The sequence below is a fragment of the Primulina tabacum genome, chromosome 1, assembly GCF_025594145.1.
Source record: "Primulina tabacum isolate GXHZ01 chromosome 1, ASM2559414v2, whole genome shotgun sequence".
NCBI classification, from domain to species: domain Eukaryota; kingdom Viridiplantae; phylum Streptophyta; class Magnoliopsida; order Lamiales; family Gesneriaceae; genus Primulina; species Primulina tabacum.
Window position 1 is genome coordinate 53,928,865 of NC_134550.1, and position 20,526 is coordinate 53,949,390.

At 35.0% G+C, this 20,526-nt stretch overlaps 2 protein-coding genes across 6 annotated transcripts; both read left to right on the forward strand.

Moving 5' to 3' along the window:
* Nucleotides 1-258: 258 nt before the first annotated feature.
* On the forward strand, nt 259-3,195 carry LOC142549796 (CBS domain-containing protein CBSX3, mitochondrial-like). 3 transcript variants are annotated; one of them, XM_075658963.1, is made up of 6 exons: nt 259-409; nt 1,485-1,747; nt 1,850-1,931; nt 2,571-2,644; nt 2,732-2,792; nt 2,910-3,195. In XM_075658963.1, exons 2-6 carry the CDS (start codon nt 1,490-1,492, stop codon nt 3,050-3,052), a joined length of 618 nt encoding a protein of 205 aa, XP_075515078.1. In that variant the 5' UTR covers nt 259-409; nt 1,485-1,489; the 3' UTR covers nt 3,053-3,195. The 3 variants fall into 3 exon arrangements, with proteins under 3 accessions (XP_075515078.1, XP_075515087.1, XP_075515095.1); XM_075658972.1 differs by having other exon boundaries at nt 265-404; XM_075658980.1 differs by having other exon boundaries at nt 369-505.
* Nucleotides 3,196-4,875: 1,680 nt separating this feature from the next.
* LOC142549814 (phospholipase SGR2-like) lies at nt 4,876-20,516 on the forward strand. Of its 3 annotated transcripts, XM_075658990.1 has the most exons (21): nt 4,878-5,730; nt 6,941-7,041; nt 7,196-7,387; nt 10,518-10,673; nt 11,383-11,454; nt 11,536-11,688; nt 12,272-12,322; nt 13,259-13,429; nt 14,350-14,499; nt 15,306-15,371; nt 15,484-16,017; nt 16,095-16,149; nt 16,252-16,382; nt 17,356-17,428; nt 18,316-18,418; nt 18,497-18,590; nt 18,711-18,773; nt 19,501-19,549; nt 19,657-19,760; nt 19,909-19,955; nt 20,083-20,516. In XM_075658990.1, exons 1-21 carry the CDS (start codon nt 5,526-5,528, stop codon nt 20,309-20,311), a joined length of 2,799 nt encoding a protein of 932 aa, XP_075515105.1. In that variant the 5' UTR covers nt 4,878-5,525; the 3' UTR covers nt 20,312-20,516. The 3 variants fall into 3 exon arrangements, with proteins under 3 accessions (XP_075515113.1, XP_075515105.1, XP_075515121.1); XM_075659006.1 differs by lacking the exon at nt 4,878-5,730 and having other exon boundaries at nt 6,941-7,046; nt 7,200-7,387; XM_075658998.1 differs by lacking the exons at nt 19,909-19,955; nt 20,083-20,516 and having other exon boundaries at nt 4,876-5,730; nt 19,643-19,761.
* The last annotated feature ends 10 nt before the right edge of the window (nt 20,517-20,526 follow it).

Genomic DNA, 20,526 nt, shown 5'->3' on the forward strand with positions numbered 1-20,526 from the left:
CAACGTTCAATTAGTATAGATAATGTCTGAACTAGTCTAATCAGTCTGACATGTGACTTGTAACAAATTGAGTTTTTTTTTAAACCATTTTGTTCGTTTGTTATTTTGATAATTGATTTATGAAATATCATCGTCATATTTTCAATGGGTGCAAAAATGTTAGTATAATTTTTATAAAATATAAAATACATATTTAATTTTCCAAAGAATAAAATATATATTTTTGATATTCCAGGTATCTTTAAAACTGCTTTGCTAACTGTATCTGACAACTGAACTTCTCGCTTCATATTTATTCAAATTAATAATAGTAATAATATTCTAAAAGGAGGGTTACGTTTAATTTCTTGGGACTTTCTACTGCAACTTTACTCAGCTAGTTAAGGTGACTCCACTTTCAACGGGTGAGGTACCGATCCCTTGCAGAAATCTTTACCATACTCTTTGTCTGTGTGATTGTGTATCTGTGAAGGGATTGCTTGTTTTGGCGATTCTTGAAAATCAGGTTATTATTTTAAAAAAAAAAATTGAAAAAGCAGTGTTTCTTTTGTGGGATTCTTCGTTAATCTTGAGTGAATGCATTCATAATTTTATGCTGAGATATAGCTGCGGCGGGATAGGCTGAGAAATTTGACGTCGAAATGGTGTGATAAATGTGGTATTTGTTTTTGGATTCTTCTAGTTTCTACAGATAGAAATTAATCATGTTGTATTTATATAAGCCCCCAAAAATATACACCAAGATACAGATTAATAAGAACGTCGATGGTTAAGGATGACGTCCAGTTTCATAGGCTGTTGCGATAATGGTTGTCGATAAATTCTCTTTTTCTATGAACAATTTGTGGGAAGCTCGTGATACTATCCCGAAGAGTATGATTTCCCGATTCGACTCCAGAAAGGAGTGAACAACGTATATAGGTACTTGAGCGTTTGGATAGCCTTTCTATCTTCTTTCATACGGCCAACAGAGAACCTTCCTCCGGTCTCTTTAGTACTGGTCTTGGACACAAAGGCCCTAGACTCACTGGACACTATTTGTTGCTGATATGTGCATATGAATGAGAGTAGTCCTTTGGTGTACTTGGCAGAAATGATGTTTAAGATGACTTTTAAGATTTATCTAGTGAAATCGGGGTTATGATATTTAGTTAAACCTCTTTTATGTCATCGAAGTTATGTACTGTTGTTAACGAATTGTGGGATTTATGGACAGCATCACTTACAGGGGAAGACCATAGGCGTCTATAACGCGAATCCATTTCTGTCATAATATGAAACGTTTTAAGAGAAATGAAACTTTTTAAGATTACTTGGCTTCTCTTCAAACGTTTCTGGTTAGGATATGACTCTGCTACATTACGTAGACTAACCAGAGCAGAAATCTTAGCATATGTTTTGCGTGATATGCCATGGCCCCCAGTTTACCAGATTATAGCAATTTAATTTGTTTGGAGATGTACTGATCTATTCTTTTATTTTAGGAACAATGCAAGGAGGAATTCAAGCTATATTTTCTCATGGGAATGTGCTCAAGAATGCTGTTCGACGTCATGTGCGTTTAGTGCCTCCTGCCATGCGGCCTCTTATGTTAACACGCCACGAATCAGCCTCGGCTGCTCGAATGGAAGAGCATGGGTTTGAAAGCACCACGATATCCGATATTCTGAAAGGAAAAGGAAAAAGCGCTGATGGGTCCTGGCTTTGGTGCACGACAGATGACACTGTGTATGATGCTGTTAAATCGGTGAGAGTATAATAATTTTTCAGTCTTGTATCAGTTCACTTTTCTTCATTTTATCAGTCGATTTTAATATGAAAATGACTGAGTATCGCAAGTCTACTACAGATGACACAGCACAATGTTGGAGCTTTGGTGGTTGTTCAACCAGGAGAACAGAAGTCAATTGCTGGAATCATCACAGAAAGAGGTACGTATACATTTTTATAATGCTACAAAATGCTAAGGCTTCCTAGGTGGATGAGGCATTTCTCAAGATTTTTACATTTTGGAGGTCTCCGATTCAAGCAGAGATTCGACCATCCCCCAAAAATAATTAAAAGAATTTTATATCTATTTTTTTTTACAAAAAATGTGAGTTTGACCTCTCAAAGAACTTGATTTCTGAGACCATTCTTGGGTTTGAGGGACCTCTAAATTTCTTGTATTTGTCTAATTTCATATGCTTTTGTACTGTTTTATGTAAAGCAAGATAATTCATTGATGACATGTAATAAACCATTCCATGGTATTTCAATGCAATTGTATACTTGATTAAAAAAAACAAACAAACAGGTTGAGATTGTTTTCTCGACACATATAACCTTTTCACATTGATTCCTTTAGCTTCACCTTCGACATAATATAATTAAACTTGTAATCTCTGTTCTACTCTTTGTTATTTGCATGCCATTTATCGCTAAAGTAGATGGAAAAAAGAAATTAAAGGATCGTATGGCAGATTCTTCCGGTTTGAGATTCTACATTGACAAGATCACTAGATTTCTTCAAAGAACTGAATCTAGCATAGTTATTTTTTATTATATACTTTTTTCTACTATGGATTCAGATTATCTGAGGAAAATCATCGTACAAGGACGGTCATCCAAGTCGACAAAGGTTGGGGACATCATGACCGAAGAGGTATAGTATACTCTAAAGTCGAAACAAGCCTCATTGAAAAATTAGAAACACTTCTCAAGTCTCATGTTATATGTCGATTGCATGCAGAACAAACTCATTACGGTAACGCCAGACACCAAAGTTCTGAAAGCGATGCAACTCATGACAGGTAACTTGTTTCCAACATGCTATCATTTGAAAAAATCAAGAAAGTGCAAATTTAGATCACGGTTCTTGAAGTAAAAAAAAAAACTTCTGATTTAGAAATGAAATTCTTGGTTCGCAGATAACCGTATCAGGCACATTCCGGTGATCAATGAAAAGGGAATGATGGGCATGGTGTCCATAGGGGACGTGGTCCGTGCTGTAGTGAGCGAGCATCGGGAAGAACTGAATCGCTTGAATGCGTTTATACAGGGAGGATACTAGGGAGGCGAGGGCCAAGAAAATAACTTCTTAATATTGTAAATGTGTCTGATGCAAGCTTTGTCTCACGAATGTTTGGATAAAGATGGAATCTACGAAACTGTTATCAGTAATAAGATGCATGCTTATGTGTTGGGAATGATCAATGATGCTCAAAATCAACAACAAACAACCTCATATGAACCTGTGGCTCTCATTCTTCAAAACTTATTTTCTTCTCTCTTTTCATACCTGCCAGCATAATTACAACTTCAATTTATTAACACTAACACACAGCAAATTTAGTATAAATTTGAACAATAGGTACCAAAAAAAATCTCAAGTAATTTGAGTTGCATGGTAAAATTGTTTGCCCAAATAAGAAAATCCAATCATATGTTTTTTACCTTACAAATTCCTCCCACGTGATTCTTTCTCGTTTTTTTAAGGTACAATGTAAAACCAAACATTGGACCTTTCTTGTTTGTGGGAAAAAACAGAGAGGTTTTTATATTTAACCCCATTGGCTTTTTAAGTATTTGTATTTTCTCGAAGTTTAACAAGAACTATCTAAGTTCTAAAATATTTTAAAAAAATAGACTTTGAAAAATGATAGAGAATAGGAAGATGGGATGCCTAGCTCATAGAAAGTAAAAGAGAAAAAAATATGAAGAGTTAGTTATATTTATTTAAAATTGAATAAAGTTCAATTCTAAAAATACAAACAATCCGATTGAAAATCATCCAGTTTACCTAACATATTACCATTATATTGATTTTCGTAATCTGAAAATATAGAAACATTAAATTGTCAAAGTTGGTTAATTTTCTTGACCACCTAAGGTTATGAAATTTTTTTACCCACAATTTTCCTTTTAAAGGCAGAAGAGAACAACCCACCCCGCCCCTTTGATTTGCCATTAATTTAGTGGTACATAGATGGTCTCTTAGATTGTATTTGAATTGACGGATTTTGAATCCATGAATTTTAAATGTGTATTTTTTTTTTGTTGAGAAATAAAATGATAAATTTCAAATTTACTTCTCACGTGTTTTTTATAATATAATATTTTATATTAATTATGATGAATTTCAAATCCATAATAATGTCATTTGAAATTCATTCTACTTTGTTTTACTAATATATAAATAGAAAATCATTTTGATACACCGAAATCGATATATTTCAAATCATCCCTCAAACACAACTTTATTTAATTCTTTTTTATACAACCCATTACCTAATCCCGATAATTGAATATTGGTCAATTGCTTTCTAAATAATTTGATGGTAATGAAGAAATATTAAGTCAATAACTTATTTTTCCCATTTCTGTCGATCCCATAGTTAAAAAAACCAAAATATATACGTCATTTCTTATTCTTTACATAAATATAAATACAAAAATTTGTATGAGACGGTTTCACAGGTCGTATTTTGTGAGACAGATCTCTTATTTGGATCATCCATGAAAAATTATTATTTTTTATGCTAAAAATATTACTTTTATTGTGAATATCGGTATGATTGATCTGACTCACATATAAAAATTCGTGAAATCGTCTCACAAGCTACTTATTCAGATATAAAAGACTAATTTTGTAATTGAAAAAAATGGAACCTATATCCACATTCGGTCACACGTCTACTGTCTTAAAATTCTCACATTTTAATGTTGGTCAACGAAGCAAGTAATTTGTAATTAATTATTACATGACATTAAATTAAATAAATAAATAAATAAAATGTGTGCGTGGAACATGTGAAATTTATTTTGTATTAGGAAGAAGCTAAGTCTTTTCACAAACCCAATTATAAATAAATAATAATATATTAAAATCCGAATGAGGCGATTGAGACTCACATTTGGAGATTGTTGAACCTGACATTCAACACCTGCTCCGCTCCTCCATCCCGTGATCGATCTTTTTTCCATGTTTACGATTTGAAATTTACCAAAGTTTTCCCTTCATTGATTTTCTTCTTTTGGATTCGCCATTGGGCCCGTAATCTTTCTTTGATTACGGCACTTTAATGTATCCTGACAGTATCATAGTTTGAGCATGCATTGAATTTCAATGCATGTCGCGAAGATCGTCCCATCCCATCCCATTTTTGGAATTTAGGTTAAATGATGTATGATTGCTCGATCTTCTTCATTAAATAATTTCGATTGACGATTTCCTCCAGTTTTATGGATTGAAGTTGGGGGGAATAGTATGATTCATACCGTTTTGGTCTAAAATCCGAAATTTGTTGAGTAGCGGTGAGGAAAAAGGAAAGCGGATGGATCCCGTTTGGTGTTTTTGCTGATATTCCGTTTGTTGTTGATTATTTTCTTGGTATATGTTGAGTCAGTTGGAAAAGGTGCGCGTTTGGGAAGGAATTTTGGATAAAGCAAAGGAAGCCCCAACGTTACTGTAGTACTTGTTTATATATATATATAGTGAAACCTATGATAAATTTGATTATTTTGAGGTGAAAAAGACGGAAATAATGGAACTGAATGTGGGGGCTGGTGCTGGGGAGGTTGATGAGACCTCACCGGACATGTTAAAGAACACGCCGTCTAATATAAGGAGATTGGCTAATGAGATTGATCAATGTGAAGGCAGGCAGAAATACCTTGCTCGCACTAACAGCCCCTCAGATGGAGGCGATGTTCGGTGGTACTTCTGCAAGGTCCCTTTGGCTGTAAATGGTCAGCACTTATTCATTGCACTTTGAAGGAATTTCTCTTATTTTATCTGGAAATATACCTCAGAAAGTTATTGTGTTTGAATCTTTTTTAATCTGCATTATCTATAGTTTTACTGCTTTCATTTACTTGTTATCCCACAAAGGTTGCTTGTGAGATTTGAATATTGATTGGAGCATCCCAAATTGTGGCCACAGACATAGGGATTGTGTACAGTATAGTCAGATGTTATTTTCCGATGATTAACTGATCAAATGACAGATATCAAATTTCTCTTGTACTCTTATATGACTTCTTGTGATCCTGTGGAGATCAAAAGAGTTGAGGGAGATGTGAGGGACATGAAGCAGATGGTATCTGTTTCTGGTTGATTCTATCATGATTGCCTTCACCTTTTTGGCTTCTTTATCTGCGTGATAAGCACAGAGATCTTCATTTACGTAGATCCTATGATGTAAAGAGGATTTCTTCTTGTAACAAACAATCATTTTAAATAGTGTTAGGTTGGCTAAACTAATAAATAAGTTAGGAATGGCAGGCATTAGCATCTGACGTGTAGAAACTCCATTCTAGTCAAATTTTTAGGCTGATTTCATACATAATAAATTATTATCTTCTTAAAAGCAAAGAAGAAAGGATGAAAAATGTAGACTATATAAATCAAGAGCTTTGATAAATTAATCTAGAGTCAGCCCATGAATTAGGAAGGCAAAAATCCATGGGCTGGAAGCTAGTTTGCCGGAAATAGTGGAGGCAGCAACAGGAAGGAGTGGATTCTGAAAGTGTGATTTTATCAATATGCTTTAGGAACAAGTTCTACTTTAATCAAGTGAAAAAGGAGCCCTGCCATGGTTAAGGAACTTTAAGCTTGTGGCTTGCTGACTGCTGTTTATGCTTTACATGGGACAAGGATACTATGAAGTACTCTCTGAAATTGCCCGATTCTTTAGAAGGAGGAAGCTGTGGTGTTTTAAATAAATTGTGTTTTATGCTATGAATTGTGAGTTCTGAGGCAACTCCTGCTTTTGTGGGCATGCTTACTCCGGAGGAACTTTTTATTAGATCAACTACCTCGAATGTCCAATCTAAACTACTTATGACCATTATCCATATGCTTAATTTATTGATATAATGAGATTCATGCGATAAAAAAGCACATGCTTTGGATGTGTGGTATAACATTATGCGTAATGTCTATTGCTCGCTGTGGCAGAACTTGCTGCGTCAATTCCTCGAACAGAAATTGTGGGAAAAGGTGATTATTTTCGATTTGGTATGAGGGATTCTCTTGCGGTAGAGGCATCTTTTTTGCAGGTCATGTCATTTTCCTTCTTTTCATTTGTTTTCGTTGCTCAAGTTCTTACTTATGAAAGTGGAAACATGTTGTGTATTCAAAGAATATACAAAAGCATTCATTATTTATAATAAACTTGTTAAATTACTGAGATGCTCTTTTGCATTTTAACAGAGAGAGGACGAGTTGCTTTCAAGTTGGTGGAAAGAGTTTGCTGAGTGTAGTGAAGGTCCAAGGGGGCAGTCTAGTATTATTTCCAGTTCAAATATACAGATGAAACATTTTTCATCGGAGAGTTCCAAATGGAAGCAGTATGCAACTGAAGAAGATAGAGTTGGTGTCCCTGTAAAGGGAGGGTTGTACGAGGTACTGTTTTCAGTAGTCCTCTTACAGTATTACTTTATAATGGTGGCCGATAAAGTGAGAAATGTGTCAGTGTTTAGCCGTAGCCGTTCCTTATTCTCGTCAAAGTGACTAATAGATTTTTAAAATTTCTATTTATCGGGATGGGAATGTTGGCTGGTATTCCAATCACATCTACACAAAAACCTGGTAAAAAAAAGATCTTCCATCTTCTGCTTGGAGTGAGGATGGTTATTAGGCTCCATCGCAGAACCAAGACTAAATTCTGAAATTGCTTTTCAAATTTAAATATGGAACTCGGCATATCATTCGTTGTGATACCCCATACCAAAATGAAGGGCTTAAAAAGATTTGATATGTACTACTCATATTATCAAGGTATATCTTCTTTTCGAGTGCTCATTACTTAAAAACTCTAAAATTAAGTTTGTTTGACTTGAGACAACTCTAGAATGGGTGAGTGAGGAGCGTGTGAGTGAGAGAACATGAGCACATTGGACAGACCTGTGTTGATACAGTGAGGATAGATGTCAAATCTCGGGTATTAGAGACGGTCGCCAGCATGAACAAGCTTAAAAAGATTTGATATGTACTACTCTTATCGTCGAAGTGCATATTCTTTTCGAGACCTCATTAGTTAAAAACTCCAAAGTTAAACATGTTTGACGTTGGGCAATGGGTAAAACCCCCTTAGAAGTTTTTTAGGGAGTGTGAGTGAAGACATAAGCACGTTGGAAAGACCTATGTTGAAACAACGATGATAATCGTCGAATGGGACGTTACAAATTGTCACGCCTAGGGCCTAGGCCTGCGCGACTGCATAACAGACCCCTATAGTAAATACTCCGTATTCGTCATCGCTTTACGAAAATGGTTAATTCAAGTTACTATAGGAGTTTATTGTAAGTCCTTATAATTATAAAGCATTTAAACTTTCATTTTCGACTATTGTGAGACAAGAGAACTTAATCACCCCTACTTCATAACGCGACATCCTCGTCGTGGCTTGCCCCTCAATCCACTAGAGCCGGGAGTCTAGAGATGGATCATACAATTTCAAGATGTGCCTCATGTGATGTAATACCTCTCCCCGCAGGTTCAAGAGGTGGTTCTCACCTATGTTGCATTTTGCCCTACATAACAATTATTTGTCGTCGGTGGCCATATCTGAACCATACTGTTAAGCCCTGAGACTAGACCCGTGCTTGCGCGACTGCACAATGAGCCCCTATAGCAATTACATCGTATTCATCCTCACTTTACGAAAATGATTAAACTAAGTTGCTGTAGGAGTCTGTTGTAATCTTTATAAATCATTTTCAACTAACGTGGGACAAGTGTATAACATTCGCTTTTCTCCAATGTTTTTTGAATGGACCGGTTATTTTAAGAGTTAAGCAAGGTTAAAAGATTTCATCAGTTTTATAAGGGTGCCTCTTCGAGAGAGAGATCAAATCTTAACTCTTGACTGATGGATAAGAATAACAGCAATCTTTCCTTTTTAGAAAATTAAGTATAATGCAATTCTTTACAGTTCTCCTATCAGGCACTTTAATGCAAACTATGGTTTGTTTTACTATCAACCATACTTAAAACTGTGGAGAATAAAGTTAATGTGGCTGGAGAGCTGGGCTAGTATTAGACAACAGTTAGTTTGGAAAATAGTATTATTGTCTCATTGTGACTCTTGCATTTGAATTTGCTGCAGTTTTTCACATCTGCACATTAGTTTTCTAGTCTCGTTACTTTTCCATTCATCGAATTGTCCAAGAAAAGGACGTGGCTTTCATCTTGTATAGTATGTTGCAATACATTGAAGATTGTCATTAAAACATTAACCATGCACTTATAAGTTATAACTACAATATGTTATTTAAGATAAGTGATCCTCGAGTGTTGTTTGCATATGGATATCCTATCGAGCTTTTATATGAACAACGACTAATTCCTACATCATTGGAGGAATTTTGTAAATTAGTATTTTTGGTGAAACAATGCGGACATTTCAGATGACTAAGGGATTCTATATCCAGATTAAATACTTGGGTCTTCAGTATTCTTTAAACAAAAATCTCTCGTGGTTGTTATTTACTGCATATTAAGACCAAGTGTAATATTGCGCCTTTGTTATGCTTGCACGAGAAAAATTTTACCCTACTAAATTTTTTTTAAACTTATTTACTCCATGGGAAAAAATCTTGGACTAATTTTGTTTCTGAAAGTCATACCATTACCATCGTGCCTTTGTCAAGGCTCGCAAAAGAAAATTGATCCTGCTAAAAAATTTTTTTGCACACGCACATTTTGATGAGATGTGGATGTGCTAGTTGTCCCTAATGAAAAATAATATAACTAACATTTTCTGACATCACTAGCCTGATATATCGAATTAACTTGTGTTTGTTTTTGCTGCAAATAATTTGGTATAAAGCCAATGTTATGATCCCAAATTATGGATCCTTTAATGGGGTGACTGATGGGTTGATTGTTAAGATTCATAACATTTTAAATTTGAGGCTCATTAAAGAGAATCTCTTTATATCTTGATTTTAAAGCTCGTTGGGAGAGAACCTTAAATCTTATAAGACAAGATTGTGAATAATTTTTTTATATCCTTTATTGATTCAATCCTTCAATATATAGGAGAATCCATTGATTTAAAAGATATATAGATTCAGTTCTCCAAAATAAAGATCACCTTATGCTAACTAAATATAAAAAGACAATCATATCCTAAATTATAACTGTATCCGAACTCACAATCCTATGAGAATTATCTCATCCATTCAACCTAAAAATAATCAAATAAAAGATATCAATCAGCTTAAAATCATATTTTATTTGGATTCCACTGTCAAATCTTCTTGGTAAGCCAAGGAGCCCATGACAATCGAGCTGTCGATGAATTTTCTAGGTGCTTGTATTTGCAATCTATTGGGAACTCCCTACATTCAGTTCACTTTCCAGAAGAAAGAAAGTTGTTTGCGCTTCCCTCCTGTGCTTCAGAATGTATTTCTCAATACTTTTCCAAGCCTTGATCATGTATATTTTCGTCAAACTAGGACCCCCACATCATGTATGCATCAGCTCTCTGTCAAAAACACATAAAATTTCTGATAGCCTTATTTTGCAGGTAGATTTGGCCAAGAGACATTGTTTTCCTGTTTATTGGAATGGTGAGAATCGGCGTGTGTTACGAGGTCACTGGTTTGCTCGTAAAGGTGGTCTGGACTGGCTTCCACTACGTGAAGATGTTTCTGAGCAGCTGGAATATGCATATCGCAGTCAGGTTCTAAAATTCTATCTTTTGATTCTATCACTCGATGTTCCTCTTTGTTGTTCTTCAACTACCTATTTCTTTCTTGTTCTCGAGTTTCTTGAGTTCAGGAGCATAATTATTGTCATTTAGGGCGTTTTTTGTTGCCCTGATAAGAGGAGGATAGATAAACACTGATCCCTCATCACGTGTATGCTTCACATTTTCATTTCCTTCAATAAATCCATGGGCTGTTGTTCGTAAATTGTATATTTTGTTGACAAAATATCTCACCATATTGGCGAGTTGTTTTTGTTCGAAGCTACAATAGACTGAATTAATTGGTAAATTACTTGGATTCTGCTCATTTTACTCATGGAACCATTTGCAGATTTTGGAGGAATGATTATAAATGTGTAAATGTGATCTTACATTTACTCATGCAAACCAAACAGTTGACTAAATGTCTCATACAATTACTTGACTTGTTACCAAACCTTTTATCGTATGATTATATATCACTCTCTTATCTTACCAACCCCATAAAACACACCTTTAAACTAAGAGCCTTCGTCTGATTTTGTCCTTCTTTCGGGGATAATGTGTTAAGCCTTCAATCAATTTATGACGTGGTTTTTCACTATTGTTTTTTCATATTTTTGTGTTTGGGCTTTAAGTCTTTGAATTAGGGTGTATCAACTTTCAAAAGACTAATACATGAAGCTGGGTGCCATGTTTTCAGGTTTGGCATAGAAGGACCTTTCAACCATCGGGTCTCTTTGCCGCTCGGGTTGATTTACAAGGCTCAACCACGGTAGGATCCTCTTCGTTTATTGAAGGTTATTTTTCATGGTTATTAAATTGAAATTGTCTTTTACACACTTTTTGGTTGTAGGGGTTGCACGCCCTTTTCACCGGGGAAGATGACACATGGGAATCTTGGCTAAATGTTGATGCTTCCGGGATTTCAAGTGTTATAGGTTTTGGAGGGAACAACATTAAGCTAAGACGAGGATATGCTTCCCCTCAATCAAAAAAACCAACTCAAGTATTGCTTTGCAGTTATAACTGTTGTTTTATGAACAAATATGCCATTTCCATGCAAAGTAGAGAACTTAGGTTAAGTGGACATTATTGAAGCATTTTTATTACCGCAACCATCGATCCTCTTAGTGATTACTAAAGGTTATATAATGAACTAAATTATATCTGATTATTTGACATGAACTCTAATACAAACTTGTCAAAGTTGAGATATTTGATATTGTTATTTTATACGTGTAAAATTTTATATTCTGAACTACGAGTTTGCAACATTTGCATTGGATATGAGGTAAAATGAAAAATAAAAATTAATATGAAAGTGTGAGTTTTTTTTCCTATCAAAATAGAGGCATTGGAAAGAAGTGTTGGACTTTTTGTGGATATCTTTGACTATGCTGGCTTTTCTGTTTCTCACTCCCAAAACTGTTGAAAGTTTCATTCTAAAAATCCACAGTAGAATTCTTCATCTCTATAACTTTTGTAAGAAGTGAACACATAGGATGTCTTGATGAATTGAGTTTATACCTATTTCCTGTTCTCAGAAATGAAAATGAAAAGCACCATCCACTTTGTCTTCCATATTTCAGGATGAATTACGTCAAGAGAAGGAGGAGGAAATGGACGATTACTGTTCGCAGGTACGCCAAACAAAGTTGAGGAGTAGTTATATGTTCTGACATGTTTTGATAGTTCTGATGTATATTCAATCAGATAAATGATTTTCCTGGACTAGGTAATTAAAGTCTAGTGATATTGATTATTGGTTCCCATCCTACTCTTTGGTTATCATGGTGATTAATGGATTGACTAATGTGGTGAAGATTGTACTTCTTGTATGCTGCATTTTGTGTCCTAGAAATTCTTATTGTCACTGTGAAATAGCAGAGTCGATAATAAATTATCTTTGAATTTGACTCTTTTGTCTTTTATCCTGATATGTCTTCTAAGACTGAAAGACCTTAGAGAGAAGTTTGGCAGATTTCTCATCATATATCCTCTGAGTTTTAGTTTATTTTCCTTTTTCACATCATGGCTATCTTATATTCTCATTCTCAGGATTTTCAACATCGACAGTCGGATGGCAAGAATTTCTGATGATAATTGCTTCAGTCGAAAAACTTGGTGATAAATGAGAAATAATGTGTATCTTGTCAGTCTGTGCTGACTTTTTTTACATGCTGGATCTGTTTTCAAGTTGTTCAAAGACAAAGACGCTGATAAAAATAGTTAAATGTCTATCAAATCATTTTGTCATATTATTTTTTTAGGTATGTGGTGCTACTTGTGACTTGTCGGTCTGCTCACGAGTGTTTCTGAAATGAAGTTTTTTTTTAACTTTATGGTTCTTTAATTGGAGATTTGAATCTAAATTTATTGGAGCTTTTGACTTTGGTGTGTATTGCTCTATTTTCTGAAGTTTGATAAAAATTCTTTTATATTCCGATTTCAACTGGCAGTTACCTAGCCTTCCTGTTTTTTTCTTTTATATTTCCTCTCACTTTTAGTGATGATTATAAAATTTCAGAGTTAGAACCTGCCAAGTTACGAGTAGTAAACTACTTTCTTTGTCGTAGGTTCCTGTTCGACATCTAGTATTTGTGATTCATGGCATTGGTCAAAGGTTGGAGAAGTCTAATTTGGTGGATGATGTTGCAACTCATCGACATGTAACGGAAAGGCTCGCCGAAAGACACCTAACTTCTCACCAACGTGGCACCCAAAGAGTCATTTTTATACCATGCCAGGTCTGGTTCACTCAATAGCATTGTAAAGTTATGTGGACCTTTTTGTTGTTTTAGTTATTGGTGTATGTCCTATGGTTCTTTCATTTGTCCTTCTTTGATGTAAGACAAGTTTTTAGAATGTATTCCCAGAACAAAAAGCGGAAGAATGACAGCTGGGATTTCCATGATGCCAATAGCTGAAAATCTACAGAAACTTTATTACGGAAAGCTCAGAGTATTGTAAATGATGGGTAAAGTGGGTTGGAGCTTCTTATATTTTAAAATGTTATCAGACTAGGACCATATGATGGTTGTTTCAGTGTTGCAGACAGTAATATATATATATATATATATATATATATATATATATATATAGAGAGAGAGAGAGAGAGAGAGAGAGAGAGAGAGAGAAAGCAACAGTCTTTATAAACTTCAATGCCAGAGCTTCCTGAGCCCCAGAATTAAGAAACCTAGTTGTTTTTAACTTAAAATAAGTATTCGGGGAGACAGATGGCTGTATTTACCAGAATTATGAATCTTTTGTATACCATTATTATTTCCTGATTTCTCTGCTAAGATGTAATCCACATTCTTGTTTATTCTTTGATCATTTCATTTTATGAAAGCAATAGGATTATTGTTGGATATTAGTAGAAGATATTAGTGGCTACTTGAAGTAGGTATTGTCAACGAGGTAAACCAAATAACTTAGTGGTGAAAATGCTTGCTTGGCTGCCTCTCGCTGTTGATCCCAAGTAGGAAAGTAGTTAAAATGTGATCTCTTTTGGTGACTCTCAACCACTAGTTGTATTGGGTTGTCAGAAGTTCTGCCATTTATGAGGTTTCTCGTACATGACTTTGCTGTTTATTTACTGCGGAGGGATTTTCTAATTGTAGAACCTTTTACTAAGGTAGATTTTAGGTTTCATTCTTTTTTCCAGTGGCGGAAGGGCTTGACGCTTGGTGGTGAAGCTTCAGTTGAAAAAATCACTTTAGATGGCGTCCGAGGGCTGCGTACGATGTTGAGTGCAACTGTTCATGATATATTATACTACATGAGCCCTGTTCATTGTCAGGACATTATTGACTCGGTACCCCCTCATTTAATCACTTTTGTTTGTATCACCTTGCAAGTCTTGAATGTCTCTTATTTCTTTTCATGTCTTGATGATACTCTTGTATTAATCTGAAAGTCTTGTCTTGTTCATCCTCTGAAAGCCGTATCAGGATCTCACACTTGCAGTCATATCATATAAGGAGTTGTTATATCTATCTTTTCATGGTGGTTGTTTGTTTAATTATCGGTGATCACTTATCAAGGTACTAGTTTGATGAATCATATGCCAACTTGAGCAAGAACCTAAAAAATGAGGGGTTTGCTCTTTTTATTTTATATTTATTTTCTTTTAGCTTGGTGAATATTACTTTTAAATACATGCGCCCTTTTTTCTGCACCGAAACATGGATTTGTTTTGATTTGAATCGGAGAGTAAGGGGGCTATGTGCGAGAGAGGAAAACCAAAAGGTGGAGATAATAAATTTGTGTATTTGTAAACAAGGAGATGAGTTTTGGCCAGGTCTGTTTTTACAGCAGGAGGTGAGTGCCATAAGTAGAAACTTGGTGCTCCATACTATCCTAAAACCCCCTGAAACCCACACCCACATCACCTTCATTCCCCGTTTGCCCCTCCATGCTACTTGACGATTGTAATCATAAATATCGATTTTCATGTTTTCATTGAACTGGCAAGATCATTACTTGCCAAAACAAATTAATTTTTTTATTCCTTTTCATCTGTCAAATAACCATCTTATTCTTTCTATTTGATCGATGATATCTGTTAACAAATGTGTCTTGGGCAATTGTTAATTTGTTAAGTGTTTGCATCTTGTTCAGGTATCCAATCAACTTAATAGATTGTATTTGAAGTTCTTAAAGAGGAATCCTGGTTATGATGGAAAGGTACTGAGGCAAAAAAAACAAAAAGAAAGCTGCCAATTTAATTTGAGCATTATAAGCTAACATTAAAACTATTTGTTAAACTGAATTGTCCAATTTTAAATCTACTTTGTAGGTTTCCCTGTATGGTCACTCTTTGGGAAGTGTTCTAGCTTATGATATCCTTTGTCATCAAGAAAAGTTGTATTCAAATTTCCCGATGGAGTGGATGTACAAAGAACGACGAAATGAGGCAAATTGTTCTATCAGGAATAATATATCTTCTGACTGTAATTTCATGTCAAATATAGGGGATGAGAGATCTGAGAATGTTGATATTGAGAGCATTGTTGGCCATGTGGATAACCAAGATATTGTGGAAGAATCTATGCAGGGATCATGTATTCCATTGGGACCTCCTGCATTATCAGTTTCTGATGAATCCAATACCACAGATATTGATTACCAGAAAACAAATGATGCCTTGTCCTCAGATGAAAATGTTAATAATTCTTTTGGCAATTCGAATCTCATGGGCTCCTATAAAAGTTATATGGTAGATAACCCTAATATCATGAGCAGTGAGGTTGTACTGTTTGATGGCGATAAAGATGACGAGGATATCTTTGATAATGATAAAGATGAAGCAATTAAATTAATGAAGGAAGAGGTGGTTCCTTTGACTATTCTTTGAGTTTCTTTTTCTGGTATCCTGTTTGACATTCTTGCCACTCACTTGAGTTCCAGATTCGTTTGCTAAAGGCAAAAGTAAAAAAAATTGAAGCTGAATGTGCTACTGATGGTATGGGCTGTGTGATTGGAGATGATGTAAACATTCTTTTTGGACTATAGTTGTTCAGTTCTGGAAGTTCTGATTGTTTAAATGTTTGTGTCTGATGTGAAGAGTTACCAGAGAATGCTAAAAAGACTACCGCAGCTGTGAGTCAATCTGATTACAAGAGTGTTCGGCCAGAGCTTGAAGATTCCTTGAAGAATTACACTCCTCAAATAAAATACACAAAGTTAGAATTTGAGGTAAATTTCTCTCATTTTTTGTTGTTTGCTATCTGGTCAGTAGCTTGTATAAGCCATACACGAGTTTGCATCGTAACCTACAGAATGCACTTGATATGGAGCACTTAATTCACCATGCATGTGGGATTTTAGTCAGAAGTTATAATTAGTAAAAATTTCATTTAGATCCAATGCGTCTTCAGACATTAGGCCGCATCAATATTTGACCGTCTCCGGTGAATGGGATTTAGACATGGATCTCTTCGGTGGTTTGTCCCTCGGGTTCTTTGCTCTCAATTTTGTAGCACTTTACTCCACATAGTAATATGTTTAATACAAGTCATAGGCTGCTTGCTCTGATATCTATTATTGTGGCATTGGTCTCTGATCCTATTGGAGGATTTAATTCACCATGCATGTGGGATTTTAGTCAGAAGTTATAATTAGTAAAAATTTCATTTAGATCCAATGCGTCTTCAGACATTAGGCCGCATCAATATTTGACCGTCTCCAGTGAATGGGATTTAGACATGGATCTCTTCGGTGGTTTGTCCCTCGGGTTCTTTGCTCTCAATTTTGTAGCACTTTACTCCACATAGTAATATGTTTAATACAAGTCATAGGCTGCTTGCTCTGATATCTATTATTGTGGCATTGGTCTCTGATCCTATTCGAGGCAAGAAAATTGAGCTGGTGAAACTTGAAAATGGAATCTTATACCCCTTGCTGGATATTCTATGTTTGCACAAGATTTCTTAGCCAAAACAGTATTAAGTTGGCCATCTTTCCATTTAAATTTCATGTGAAATGGAGTATCACTCTAGTTTCTCGTGGATAACCCACAACTTCTTGTCTCATATCTCTGTGACCAAATATATTGTCGTACACCCACATTACATGCCTCTTTCTAATTTCATATCACCAGCATGTTTCTTTTTTTTATGCAACTTATGCACAGGCTATATAAGCTTATACACAAGGATTTTTATTTCAGGTTGACACATTTTTTGCTGTTGGGTCTCCTCTTGGAGTGTTTCTTTCCCTTCGGAATATTCGCATTGGAATTGGTAATAGCTAAGACCTAATACTTGCATGCCCCTATTTTAGTTTTTGTCATTTTTCCCATGTTTTGAAGAGCTAGGAATTCTTGAAGCTCTGGGAAGGAATCATTTCTTATTTCAAAATAATATCTTTAAGACTCGCAGGGAAAAGTAGTAACTAAGATTTTAATTGAATGAAATATGGGTTCTCTGGATTCTGTTATGTAGTCCGGTCGGTTCGATCGAGAACCGTTGCGGGACCCGTCCAGAACAAGCCCATAAACCGTTTTAGCTGTCAAATCGGTCGCACCGGCCATGCGAACCAGTTAAAAACTGGTCCAACCGGTTAAGCCTTTTAAAATTTTTTTTAGAATTTGATTATTTATTATATCCCTTTCAAAAAAATTATTTTTTACTTTTAAAATTTCTTTTTTTGGTGATACATATATATATATATGATTATTTGGATTTTGTATTTTGTTAAAAATATTATTTTAGTAGAAAATTTGAGTTTTTGAAAATATATATATATATTATATTTTGATTATATGTATATTATTTAGATTTTAAACTTTGGAAATATTTTTTTATTATTTATATACACATTTAAGATATTTTTATTTAAAATATATTATTTATTATATTATTATTTTATATAATATAATAGTGTTCCGGTCCGACCAGTTTGATTGAATCTTTTTTTTAGAGTAGACCGATTTGGTTATGAAAATATTGTTGTAGATAAAATAGCAAAGCTGTCTTAATTTCTTTTTTTTTAAGTTAGACTGGTTTGATAACCTAATAGAGAACTACTTTTGAAGATGTCTTGATTTCTCTTTAGTTTTTTGTCCATTCTATTTATCAATTGAGCACATAATCGTTGTGTAAGATACTTTCTACTGTTTGGATTCTAGGCGAGGGGAAAGAATATTGGGGAGAGGAAAACATAAACGAGGAGATGCCAGCATGTCAGCGAATGTTTAACATCTTTCATCCTTATGATCCTGTGGCATATAGGTCCGTCTTGTACAGCTATGAACAGGATTATTCATGAATTAAATTCTTGATGAATCGGATAAATTAAATTCCTTTCAGAATAGAACCACTGATCTGTAAAGAATTTATACACAAACGGGCAGTTATTATCCCTTACCACAGAGGTGGGAAGCGGCTGTATGTTGGGTTTCAGGTTGGTGCTTTAGAAAGTCCGAAATGGTTTATGATCTGCATTCTTTCATTATGAAACCAAAAGGTTGTGATTACTGATAACTAATAATGCCACTTGATGTACTGATACAATGTCACTCAGGAATTCAGGGAAGGATTGGCTTCACATTCTAAGTCTATGGTGGGTCACATGAGCGCTATTCAGGTAGGTAGATTTGTCTATTGATGCTCCGTTGATGATTTCTGTTATTTTTCCCTTTTGTATTTTATCCCCTCTTGACTGATGTAACCTTGGTAGAAACAAATCAAAATTATATTTTTTCTTACCGATATATACACACACACACATATATAGGTTACCTTGTCACTATCAGTATTATTTATATGGAGTAAAGGTTATGTCTGCCTGGTATTGATACTCGGGGAATCCACCTTGTTCAATTGGTTAACCGTTTAGGAAGCATTAACCGGTTTTGTTTGTGTATATTCCTTTAAAACATTAAAGATCGATATAAACTTTGAACATGTGAGAAACAGTTGATGCTCAAATAATTGTGCAGTCTTCTGTTTTTGTGATAAATTAGAAATCGACACGGATGAATAGAGCACGTACAAATTGTTACTTTTCCAGACATAATTGCTGTGATTATACTTTCTTATATTTTATCGGGGAGTACAAAGTTGATTTTGGATGGCATAAACTAATAGGTTTCTTCTTTGACTTGATGAGATTATTGCTTGTAAAATTTTCATCGTCAGTGTTTGAGTATATAGGTAAGTGCAATTATACAAGCGGATTTTATTATTTTCTGTCATTCTGTGGATTGTATCATGTTGTCACAAGTCAGCATAACTCCTGTTTTGTTTGTAAATGATTAATATGTAAAGTAGACTGAACTGTTATATCACCTATAAGTCTTATTTTTGCTTAGGTTAAAGTGCTTACACTCTGCCAATCAAGAAGTGAAAATGCCCATGGTGGTAAGCATTCTTTCTATGGTTCAATTCCTACATATTGTTTGCTGTTATTCATGCAATAGAGGATGGAAGACTTTCATACACTGAAGAATTTAGAATATCTCATGCAGAGGAAGGTGAACATATCCAAGAGAAGGAAGAGAGATCATATGGCTCGATTATGATGGAGAAGCTAACAGGAAGTGGAGATGGGCAAATTGATCATGTTTTACAAGTATGTGCTCTTCCTTTGATTATATATTCTAGAGCAGTTGTTACATCTTTAGGCATGTTTTGTAATTTGCTGATTATATCAGTTCAAACCTCAGGTATGTTCTCTACTTGGCTGATTATTTTTTTCTTTATGGCTTTTACTGATGCAGGATAAAACCTTTCGCCACCCATATGTATCGGCTATTGGGGCACATACGTAAGCGCACCTTTTCAATTATAACCTATCAAATTTCATTTAGATCACTGTTGGGTTCCGTGCTTTGGCAGCTTGTTTGTTGTACTGAGTGCTGAACTTTTAACTTCGAATGATTATTTCTTCACAGAAACTATTGGAGAGATAACGATACCGTTCTTTTCATGTTAAAGCACTTATATCGTGATATACCAGATGAACCTTCTTTACCAAGTGAGCAACACCCAAAAGACGAGAGTATCATGAAGGGCTGGTCCGATCCTAGGGAATTGGCTGATGAAGAACTCCCTTTGACCTTTGGTGATACCGTGCTGATAAAAAATTTCTCCCGAAGAGCAAAGAAAATTATGAGTGACTGAACGATGTCATTTCACATGTCTGTCACGTGCAGAAATAATTTGTTTCTCGACAATACATTCAGCTTTGCTCAAATTTGTAGTCAGTGTAACTGTGTAAGAGGAAATTTGTGGAACAAACAAGGAACAGCTGATGTGTGTCATACAAATGTCGCTCGATCAGTCAAAATCAGCTGGGTGAAGTATATATTTTGTTCTTTTGAAGTTTTACAGCAGCA

Coding starts and splice junctions, on each gene's coding strand:
- LOC142549796 (XM_075658963.1), top strand. CDS start 1,490: ATGCAAGGAGGAATTCAAGCTATATTTTCTCATGGGAATGTGCTCAAG. Junction 1,932..2,570: donor TGGAATCATCACAGAAAGAG/GTACGTATACAT, acceptor CTATGGATTCAG/ATTATCTGAGGAAAATCATC. Junction 2,793..2,909: donor AGCGATGCAACTCATGACAG/GTAACTTGTTTC, acceptor CTTGGTTCGCAG/ATAACCGTATCAGGCACATT.
- LOC142549814 (XM_075658990.1), top strand. CDS start 5,526: ATGGAACTGAATGTGGGGGCTGGTGCTGGGGAGGTTGATGAGACCTCA. Junction 15,372..15,483: donor ATCCTGGTTATGATGGAAAG/GTACTGAGGCAA, acceptor TCTACTTTGTAG/GTTTCCCTGTATGGTCACTC. Junction 17,429..18,315: donor GAATATTCGCATTGGAATTG/GTAATAGCTAAG, acceptor TTTGGATTCTAG/GCGAGGGGAAAGAATATTGG.